We start from the raw sequence: 11804 nt of genomic DNA, 5'->3' as shown, positions 1-11804 counted from the left end.
TATATGGAAATATACACAAAATCGGTATTAAACCTAATTCCCCCTCGACAGCAATCCCCACTGATGCTGCAGAGCAGGCAGGCACCAGGGAAGCCCCAGGCTTAGCAGCAGCAGGGAATCAGTTACAGGAGCTGGATTTGGGAACTCAGGATTGAGATCAAAGACAGAAGAATGGACAGAGTCCTCTTCGGATGCTGACTATTGAAGAGTGGACTTAACCCTATGATCCCTCAGCTTTAAACTGAGTATGACATATCACGTTGGTCACCTCTCCTGACTGCTTCCCACCAGAGGTACAACCTTTTTAACGGAGAAGTAAAATGACTGAATAGAATTGGTTCTGTTTAGCTCAAACTGGGACACTTTAAAAGAGGATTTTCATAACATTTCTCAAGATGGATGCAACAATGTCAGATCAATGTGTTAAATGTCTTCTGAGTATCTCTGCCAACACTGCAGAGGAACTGTACAAGCGGGATGCTGAGGGGATGGTTCCTGCTGTTGATTTCCCAAACACTGTTCCTTCAATAAACTGGCCTGGTTTGCAGCTGTTGGTCATAAATTTCACTACACTGCTTACTTAGCAGAGGGGAAACAACGATCTGCAAGGAAGTATAACGCCTGTAGTCAGCACATTCCTAATCAACAAGTGATGGTGAGGAGACAAATTGGGGCTCTATTTATAGACTGCCCAGTATCTGGCCCACATCCCCAATTTCTGTGCATCCCACCAGGGGTCACTAACACCCCACTACACACATTACTCAGCAGGGTAGGCAACTGTCCTATCACAGTAATTTAAAGTATTTACACACTACACAGCCACTCTTTTACACAAACATCTATTTACTGGTACATTCATGAACCACATCTGGAAGTTTTGCAAAGTCTGACATGTTGTGGGGTTCTAAGCAGGAAAAAAGTAAATCTCTAACCTTCTTGCCGATGAGACCAGTTCCAACACAGTAAGTCCACCCCGATGAAGGCAATCAAGGGGAAAATGGTTTGCAAGGGCTCTCTTAGGGGCTCTTCTGGGGGCTTTTCCAAGACAGGAAAGAGGCTAACCTGTCCTGGTACCAGCACCGGTGGACCTTCCTGCTCCCAGAGGAGGCTGCCCCAGGTAACGTGGCGATCAGGCAGGGCGCAGGGTGAACAGGGCGGAGAGCGGCAATTTGCACGGAAAGGTGCTGCAGTCTGCTTGTAGGTCCCTAGGTTTACAGGCCAGGTAAATGCTTGATGTCTCTGCCAGAACGGTGGGCACTCACCTCCAGGCTACGACCAGTGCTTCTGCACAGGAGAGTCCTGTAATGTCAGAGGTTTCGATCCAGACAGATCTGATAAGGAAAGAGGCTTCAGTACAGACAGCACCAAGACCCTTCTCCTGGAGAGAAGGGAAGTACCTACACAGTGTAAGAAGGTTGATGATCTGTTACATCAGGTGGCTGACTTAGAGGAAACAGTTAAAAAGCTCCATAGTATTAGAGGAGCCAGGTCTGAGATAGATGGTTTAAGAACCCTGTTCTGGTAACAAACACTGTGAAAGAGCCACCCTGGACCCTGGTAACCTGCAAAACCAGGGCTCTACCACCAGCAACTGTACCACCAGCACACAACAGGTGTCACAAAAATAAAGCATGCTCATAGTGGGTGACTCTTGAGGCACCCATCTGCCAGCCTGACAGGGAGTCACTGGAAGTGTGCTGCCCTCCAGGAGCTAAAGTTTGGGATGATACTGAATGGGGTACCGTAACTTGTTAAGAGCAGGCATTACTCTATGTTGTTACTCTTTCATATCGGCACAGATGACATTGCAACCCTTAAACTGGGCAGAACCAAGAGTGACTACAAAGCTCTGGGCAACAAGTGGAAAACTGTGGGGCCCAAGTTATCTTTTCCTCCATTTTACCAGTTCAAGGCATGGGGTAGACAGAAACAGGCATAAAAAAGCTATCAACCTCTCAACCTCTGGCTATGTGATTGGTGTTGCAATGAAGCCTTTGATTTTTATGACAGTGGGATGTTCTTTTCTGACTGTAACCTGTTAGGGAGGGATTCATCTGTTCAGAAGGGGGAAGTGGATCTTCGTCAGCTGACTGGCCAACTTAGTCCAATGGGCTTTAAACTGAAGAACTTGGGGGATGGGGGCCAAAATGGCAGTACTCAAGACATTACATCCAGCTGGGGAATCAAAGCAGTAACAAAGATTCCTCTGCTACCTGCCAAGATAAGAATGAGGTGGCCTTCCATCCTTCTAGGTTGTTAAACTAGCAAATGTCAGAGTTACAAAGTTCTGTAATTCATGTTATCCAAGATGGTCATCTGAGTTAAAGGGAAGCACTCCAATTCTTTAGGGGAATTTCTTCATTTCTGAAATGAAGAGATGGCCATTTGTTTGAGGGACAGAATGCAATCGTGTTCTTAATAATGTCATTACAGGACAAGACATGCGCTGTTTCTAGAGTAAGACAGATTATAGGAAAAAACCAACAAAATCCAGTTAAAAAAAATGCATTAAACCAAGTAGTACTTAGAGAGAACACTGAGCATTGTATAAACATGTTTATACATATAATATATAGTTATCAGATACACACATAAATATTTAATATATAAAAAATAAAGTGCTTTTTATCAGGTCCCAATGCAGAGACGTTACAAAACATTCACCAACTGCAAAACAAATAGAGGCAAAGAACACTACATCAAACATACATGAAAACAGTTAACACAGTATGTACAATCTGGTGGGTGTCCCGAGACTAAACATCCATTCGTATACATGGTATATACATATATATACTCATCTTTACTCAATATATTATGAACTTTGTTATAGACAGAAAAACCTACAAAAACACATCAAGGATCAAGCACACAAGTCCAAGACGAACAAAAACTTTGTTACCCTTGCCCATACCACCACCTCCACTGCTGGGAAAGATATGCCAGTGCTCTTTTCTAGGGTGCAGTGCCTCCACATCCTGCAAGGCACTGTGAGCAGCAGCTGTGAAGTTAGCATCACCAGTGGTAAGTAGGTCAAACACACATGAGTAAAAATAGATGTCCTTCACCAGCATCTTCTCATGGCATTTGGTCATGGCAGTTTCCAGTGTGTACACTGACCGGGGATAAGCAGCACCACCCTGAGGGAGCAACTGGCCCATCACAGGCAACGGTAAGTGGCCACTATCATCAATACGTTCACCTGAAGGGCAACCGTTCACACACAGCTGAAGATCCTGGCTCTCCTCGTAGGCCATGACCAACTCGTGAGGCATGCGAACTGCCAACGTTAAGTAGTGCCCGAACTGGCGTATATACACCGTAGTCCCAATGTATCTGGCATGCATTTCGATGTATTTGCCAGTGATTTTCTCCACGATTTGCAAGTTCTTGGTGTTCCCATCACCTCCACTTGTTGTACCATCAACAAAAGCTGCAGGCAAGTCATCAGTCATGGCTTGATATACTTTCTGATCTGTACAGTCTTGGTGTGATTTAAATATAACAGTAATCTAGGGGCAAGGAAAAAAAAACAAACACAAAACAAGAAACACAAAGTTAGTGGAAAAAAAATTGCCATTTCAATCCCTTTTCCATTTTGCAGCTCAGCATATCTGGGACTGCCCACTACCTCAAAGTTTGATAGCTGCACCCAACTCATGCCTAAGGGAAAACAGTCTATATTCAGGCTTAAAGCAATATTTTACCAGAGGACAATTGTTAAATTCGTTCTTAGGTTCATGTAGAAGCAAGACTATTGCTGCATGGCAACAGCCACAAGGTCAGGAAAAAGGCTTTATATTTAATTAAGCATCACAACTCTCTTCTAGCCTGACATTTTCTAAATGTTTGGGAATGCATCCTGCAGTCACAGAGAAGGCTAAGTATCAAATAATTCCCTCAATGCTAGCCACTACAGCAAAACTAGAATGGGACTGTGTGAAATCACAGAAGAGTATAAGAGAATTTGGATTCTCCCACTCACAATATTCCCATCACTCCTTTTATAGTGACTGTTCAACACTTGTCAGAGTACTGTACACTTGTCGGATGTGTTGCCAGAATTATCTGTGTGAGAAACTACTTGAAAAGCACTGAAGTATTTAGTGCTTTATCGGCCATCAATACAACAGGCAGCAAGATGAGAAATGTGTGACTAGGAAGAAAAAACAGCCAAATAACTACTTAGGGTTCTTGGACCCAAGTCCTCGGAACTGGGAGATTTGACGCTTCCAGTCTGCTGTTGCTAGAAAATGTGCCCATGGAGAAACAAATCAAGATTGAAAGGGTGTCAGAGATACCTTTGAAGAGTGACTTCCAACACAGAAATCAGGAGCATAAAACAATTACTCATTCTTTTAAGATTACAACTGGCCTTTTAAACCTTTACAGATATTTGAGTAAGTCAAAAGAGAACGACTAGGTCTTCCAGTCTAACTTGAAGGGAATAATTAGGCTATTTGGCAAGCCAAGTTTGGAGTGTTCAGTGGCTTTTCCTAAAATAAAAAAAATATTTTGAGGAATATATGTAAATATTAGAAACAGATATGCTACCTCCTTTACAGTGTCTGAGAGGTGTGACTTCTTGGAAAGGTTAAAGGGAATTTTGCACCAGGAATATTTATGCAAATAATTTTCATCCTTGACTGATTGCATCAAAATTATTTACAGTCTATGATTTAAGCAGCCTGCTTCAAGATTCAGAACACTCTAAAACATAATAGAAGGCATTTTCAATCTAATATTACACTTTTTCCTCAAAATCTACTCTATAGTGACCTCTCATTTTAATTTCAGTTAATCAGCTCAACACACAACAGCTTTTGCTTCCTGCCCCTCTGCTTTCAAGTAAGAGCTAGAGGATAAACTCGCTGATTACAGCCAATTTGAATAAAAATTATAGCCTTGTCAGTCTCACTTATCCATATCAGTTGTAGAAGACAAGTCTTCCCTTCTCCTTCCTCTCATTGCAATTCTTTTAGAGTACGAAGACATATCCTTAACAGTATTACAGTAGTTTTCAATGTGTGGTTTGTCCCAGTTGGTTCTACCAGTCTTTCTGTCTCAGACACACACAGACAATACTTGCTCTTTTGATTTCTTTTGTCCTCACTGGTGCTCTATAACTGGAATTTTCCAATGTATTTCTTTGTATTAATCAGTTATACAGCTAGCTTGAGATCATCCGTAGACGTGCAATTTGGTAAATGATGTCTGTGGACCACAGCTAAGCTTGAATGCCTATGCCCAAAACCCAGAAAATCCAAGTGCCCTTATTGCTGTGAAGACCATCTCATAACTCTACGCTTAGTGGAGTAAGTTCAGCAACCCAGAGAAAATAAACCCAAAATGTGCAGTATTTCTGCACATATTCCAGAGCCTCCCACAGTAAATCAAGTCTTATATTTTATATAATAGTTTTGATGAAACAAAGTTCTATCTCAGCCTGCTTGGACAAAGAAGCATTCCTATTCTGAGCACATTTGCATTGCTTTGCAAGGAAAGAATGTTTTACACTTCAACAGAACCAAAGCTCTAACTCGGCACAGCACTCAAACAGAGTCTGGAGTCAAAAACGCGCTAATGGTTTTCATAAGACCCAGAACTGGAATACAAGTCAGATGAGAAGCACAGTCAGGACCCTGAATTTTAAGAAAGCAAACTTCCAGCTCTTCAGGGAGTTGGTTAATAGGAACCCCTGGGAAACAGGTCTCAGAGACAAGGGAACAGAGCAGAGCTGGCAGATCTTTAAGGATGCTTTCCATAGAGCGCAAGAGCTCTCCATTCCCAGGTGTAAGAAATCAAGCAAGAAAGGGAAGAAACCAGCATGTCTGAGTCAAGACTGGTTGGTCAAACTAAAAGGCAAGAAGGAACTACACAAGCAGATCAAGCAAAGACATGCATCCTGAGTACAGGCATGCTGCCCAGTTACATAGAGATGAGGTCAGGAGGGCCAAGAAGCAGCAGGAGCTAAATCTGGCAAAGGATGCAAAGAATAACAAGAAAGGCTTCTATACGTACATCAACCAGAAAAAGACGGTTAAAGACAGTGTATCCCCCCTGATGAGCATGATGGCAACCTAGTAACAACAGACGTGGAGAAGGCCTGTCTTGGTGTTTACTGGCAACCTCTCTCCTCACAACTCTCAAGTTGAAGCACCACCAGATGGGGACCTGGAGGGACAAAGTCCCTCCCACTGTAAGTGAAGACAAGATTTGTGACCGCCTGAGGACTCTGAATGTACACAAGTCTATGCGACCTGATGAGATGCATCCCACAGTCCTGAGGGAACTGGATGAAGTAGTTGCCAAGCCACTCACCATGACACTTGAAAAGTCATGGCCCTCAGGTGAAGTCTCCGATGACTGGAAAAAGGGAAACATTACACCCATCGTTAAAAATGTTAGAGTGGAGGACCCCGGGAATTACCGACGTGTCAGCCTCATCTCTGTGCCTGGGAAGATCATGGAACAGATCTTCCTAAAGCTCTGATAAGGCACATGGAGGGCAGAGAGGTGATTCAAGACAGCCAGCAGGGCTTCACCAAGGGCAAGTCCTGCCTTGCCAACATAGTGGCTTTCCATAACGGAGTGACTATGTCTGTGGACAAGGGAAGAGCAATGGTTGTCATCTACCTGGAACTTCTGCAAGGCCTTTGACACAGTCCCCCACAACATGCTTCTCTAGAAATTGGAGAAATACAGATATGATGGGTGCACTGTTTGGTGGATAAGAAATGGGCTGGATGGTTGTATCCAGAGGGTAGTGGAAGTGGCTCAATGTCCAGATGGAGATGTGTGACAAGTGGTGCCCCTCAGAGGTCCATACTGGGACCAAAGTTGTTTAATGTCTTCATCAACATTATAGGCAGGATAATTGAGTGCACCCTCAGCACGTGACACCAAGCTGAGTGGTGTGGTCGATATGTCAGAGTGACAGGATGTCCTCCAGAGGGGCCTGGACAAGCTGGAGAAGTGAGCCCATGTGAACCTCATGGGATTCAACACGGCCAATTGTAAGGTCCCACACCTGGGTTGGGGCAATTCTTGTTATCAGTACAGGCTGGGGGATGATGTGGTAGAGAGCAGCCCTGCAGGAAAGGACTTGGGGGTACTGGCAGATGATGCGTATGTGCACCCATGATACCTTCTACACTTGGCTTGGCTTGGTTTTAACTATGGCCCCCACAAAGCTGCTCACCCATCACTGTTAAGGGACTAGAAACTGCTGTTCTTTCTAAACCTAGGACAGAAAAATCCAAATGCCAGAATCTTCAGATGGAAAAAGTTTTTTTGAAACTATCAGTATTTGTGACTTGTTCTCTACACACATACAGAGTCAAAGAAAAAAAACAAACCACTGAGAATAAAGACAGAAGGTGCATCCTTTAAAATACACACTTTTCCCCAGGACATAGAGACATTTATCACCTGAAGTTATCTGTTTGAGAAGACATACCATCATAATATGCTACCATGGTCAGTCATTTTCAAAATGTGGCTAAAGGGTAAGATAATACCACAATCTACCACCATCATGCCTTATAGCCACTCTGTACACAAGACAGCTCTCAACTTTTTGCTCCAGTACCAAAACCAAGGAAATAAAGAACATTCTGCAAGCCTTCAGGAAGACTGAGAATAAAAGCTCACTGCAAATTTCAAAATGCAGCTTTTTCTTGTACCTATTTAAGAGTCTTTAAAAAAAGCCACTAGACCAAATTGCAAGGAAATTAGCTTAATTATCTCATTTTTATACTCCTTCAGAACTCAAAGCACTAGCATAAGTCAGTATCTCAGAATACAGCATGAATGCAATAGAAAAACTGATTTTCACTTATTAATATTACTCCATAGCCATTTCCATGGAACATGTGCAGGCTCTAACCTACTGTGAGCACCACTGCCAGCTCCTGACCCCAGTAATAAAAAAAACCCTACTTCTGAGACTAACAAAACAGTGAGAATTCTCCAATGTTGATGGTCTTGAAACTGTGTATGCATAGCCTAACATACCTTGACAATACAAGAGCTACATTACTGGCATTCAAAAAGGCTACTTTCCCTCCACAAAGAGAACAAGATATGTGACAGTATCAGCTTCAAATATATCTTCAAATAACTTCTTTTGTTGATACAAAGATGGCCCCAAAAGTTCAGACTGTTTTTCACTCTGGCTCTGAACGTAAAGCTAAGGACCTGTTAGCCAGGCTCATGCTTTATAACTCCTCATTTTTTTCCTACAGACATATTTGCTATCTGCCTTCAGCACAAAGACAAGTACTTTTCTTATGGTAAGGAAATGGCATAAGCTATCAATACAAGCATTCCTCCTCTAGCCGCCTAAAGTCGCTGAGAAGAGAGTAATGTTAACTCTTGCCTGCCTGAACAGGTGCTTATGCTCTCAGTACAATTTTCAGAAGTTGCTTTTTTAGTAAAGCCACAGTACTCTGACAATCATTTGGTATCAATGTAATTTTTTTGCTACCTCCCCTCAATCCTCCATAGTTCCCATCATCTCTGCTCTTAACCCTCAGCATCTTGCTAACTCATTTGTTGAGGTACTCTGTCAATATTTTTTTAATTTTCTACTGTTGCGGCTATGCAAATTAGACAATTAACAAGAAGCACAGACTTACACTCTTTCCTTGCCCCTACTTAGTGCAGAGGCTGTCAGAGATGCTGCAATCTGATAACGATTTTAAAGCGTTACATTTAGTATCATTAAAGGCTTGTGAAGTGATACATACAGGGTTGTCTTGTGGTGGGAAGAGGCGGAAAGAAGAAAACTATCTGTTTTAAATTTTGTTTGATTCCCAGAAAAGCAGCAGCTAATGGTTTTACTTTCTTAGACTACTGCACAGAAGATTCTCTAATTACTACACTTCTTCACTGCTAAGGGGTAGGTGACTTACTCTCATGTCTCAGCCTTTAACTTCTGTATCTGTGCACAATGTTTAAGAACAGTTCATACCTTATTTGTAGCAGTAGCGCTGGATCCTGGGACCACAGGCACATTGGTCACTTGCACGGATAAGTAGTTATTGTCTATGAGGGGCCAAGCACCTTCCACTTTGCACGTCTGGAAGTGATCCTTAAAAGTCCTCAGATGAGGGTCACCAAACAAGCCACAAAATAGGTAAGTAGGAGGAGTCTTCTCCCCTCTCTCATGTTCTCCGGTGTCTGTGTGGCCACTGTAATTGCAGGGATCATGGGTCACTACAGGGTTCGTCGAGGATGTGGGCCCATCCTTGGAACAGTTTCTCTGGCTCATGAGGTCGCTGATGCCAAGCACTGCAGAATGGTAGACTAGGTTTCCACGGCATACTTTGGAATTGCGATAGGTACAGACAGAGTATGCTCTCAGGGCCTTGCAGAACTCCGAATCAAAGCCGTCAAGGGCCGAATTTAGATGTGAAGTTAAGGCTACAAAATCAGTCGTGCATTTCTGGATTCGACAAGCTGTTTGCAGCTGGCAATCACCTAAGCACAAAACAGATGGCAGAAAGAAATCAAGCAAACCTCTCTGTTGGCAATACTCCATTCCACACCCACATGTACTGTAGAAATCAACTCGTGCTCACCTATTAGGGAAACACAATGTAATAGATAAAAAGGGTTTGGGAGGCAGAAAGATCATCTCAAAGGGTGAGATGACCCATGCATGACTTAATCCATTACTTTATATTGTCTAGATGGAAATGAGCAGCGCTAACTCCTGCCAACTATGAACCCAGCATTTCTTTCCAGCAATTCCCTGTTTAAGTTAATCATTTAGTCAAGATGCAAGTCTCCTTCTAACCTTTAGACGCTTTACATAAGTTACTGAACTTTCAAACAGAATCCTGCCTCTCCAAAGGATGCGGTGAAGGTGGCAAGCGATACACGCTTAGGCATAAACAGAATGAATGAAGCAGAAATCCAAGTTTTTCTTCTAGAAAGCAAGGCAGGGGGAAGGAAGGTAGGGAAGTGTGCAGGCCATAAATGCAGTTTGCTTTATTTCCCTGGTGCTGCCATAGCTGTGGTTTCACTCCAGCTTTCTGGGATTAGTAAGTGAGAAAACCCACAGCTGTCTGAAGTACAAGTTGCCAGCTAAGGAATCCATACACTGCAATAGCCAGACTTCTCAGAGTGTAATTCAGTAATAAGACAAGGGGCAACGAAACCCTCTCTCCAAGAAAACCTGACATGCTTATCAGAGGTACACAAGAGGTACACAGTTCAGTTTACACGAATAAACCAGTTAGACCTTATCTGGTCACCTGATTTCCACAAAGAAAGCATAATTACCATCACTGCAAGGAAACTGGAGTTATATACCCCTCTCCTCCAGAGCTCTCACTGTCATGATCTGAAATTCTCCAGATTCTCATGGCAGTTAACAATGGTCTTCTGCATGTAACTTATACGCAAGAACTCAGAAGGAGCAGAAATTAAATCAACAAGAATTGATTTAACAACTGCACTGAAGGAAACCGAGCCATGCATTGCACAGGGGTTAAACCTAGGAGGACCCTAGTCAAAGAAGAGAAGAGTTTCTCTCCCATCCAAAGAGCCCAAACCAGCCACAACAGAAAATGGAACTTCTTAAAGCATGCATGCAAGACTTCATGAAATAGCTGTCCAAGCACCCAAACTATCTACTGAAAATATGCTGTGTTCATTTCTTCGTTTTATGATTTGTAAAATTCAGCTCTGCATACATTAATCTGTAATTTCAATTTGTCACAAAAATGCTTACACAGATACATGGAAATGTAAAAAGAAAGGAAAAATACAATATATGTAGCAGATACTCTCTTCCTTGCCCTTAAAGCCCTCTTTACAATATATCCAACTTGTTTACTGTGTCCTCAAAGTAAAACAGTCATGGGTCCAGTCTGATTTTAACAGCCTAATGTTTCTAAACTCCTGAGACACAAGGAGCAGAAAATGGACTTAACAGCAATGTAGCACTTTTCATTTTTAGACAGTTGTTTTCTGAAGCCCACACAGTGATGAGAGAATATTGGCAATTTCTTTGCATGTCCCTTAGCTGACCCTCCTGTGAGTCAGTACTCACATGACTTACTCTGAATATCCAAACCATGAATTTATAAGGGCAACATGTTTTGCCATGACGAGTAGTTAACAGAGATATCCTGACAAAATCCCAAGACAACACAGAAGAAGGAAGAAGTTTCTAACCTACAGTCAAGTGTGACCATGAATTGTAGGAGTAATCAGTTAAGTTTCTAACTAGATCTTCATGCAAGCAACATGCAGCTTTCCGAAAGAAGAGAAAAAGACGGCGGAAAAATTCTGTGTTTTTAGATACACAAAGAAAAATACCTATGCCAAGCAAAATGACATGGGTAACGCTGGTTCAGAGCCTGACTTTGAAAGGATCAAACCTTTTGTTTTATTGCCCTTCAGTTCTGATCTGTGATATTTTAACCACATAATTAGTCTAGCTAAGCAAGCCATCCCTCAAACAGTCTTATAATCTGTCCCTCCACAGTCCCTAAACTCAGATGACTAAAATCGGGTGACTTCTGCCTGCAATTTATGTCCCTAAAATTATAAATACATAAACGCACTTAAGCTGACGGGAAACATTTACAGAACAACAACTGGCCTGATGGCTTTTGGCTTAAAAAAACACGGGCTACTTTATCAGGCATCTACCATGTGCTGGCTACCTTCCACCGCCTCCACAGTTTGCAAGTCGCCAAGCAAATCTACCTCCACCTGAAGCGAAAAGAAACAGCAGCTCCCGGCGTCTTCGAGCAAGCCCCGGCACAACCCGGCTTCGCTCCCGT

At 42.6% G+C, this 11804-nt stretch overlaps 1 protein-coding gene across 1 annotated transcript; it reads right to left on the bottom strand.

The window, feature by feature from the left end:
- Positions 1-2512: 2512 nt before the first annotated feature.
- On the bottom strand, positions 2513-9486 carry RGMB (repulsive guidance molecule family member b; the record flags this gene model as incomplete). Its single annotated transcript, XM_009867984.1, has 2 exons — positions 2513-3515; positions 8978-9486. Coding segments are annotated over 2 exons (1178 nt in total), but the record flags the coding sequence as incomplete, so codon positions are not given.
- Between the last annotated feature and the right edge of the window lie 2318 nt (positions 9487-11804).

The sequence above is a fragment of the Apaloderma vittatum genome, unplaced genomic scaffold, assembly GCF_000703405.1.
Source record: "Apaloderma vittatum isolate BGI_N311 unplaced genomic scaffold, ASM70340v1 scaffold22714, whole genome shotgun sequence".
NCBI classification, from domain to species: Eukaryota; Metazoa; Chordata; class Aves; order Trogoniformes; family Trogonidae; genus Apaloderma; species Apaloderma vittatum.
This window is presented reverse-complemented; position numbering and strand designations above follow the sequence as displayed.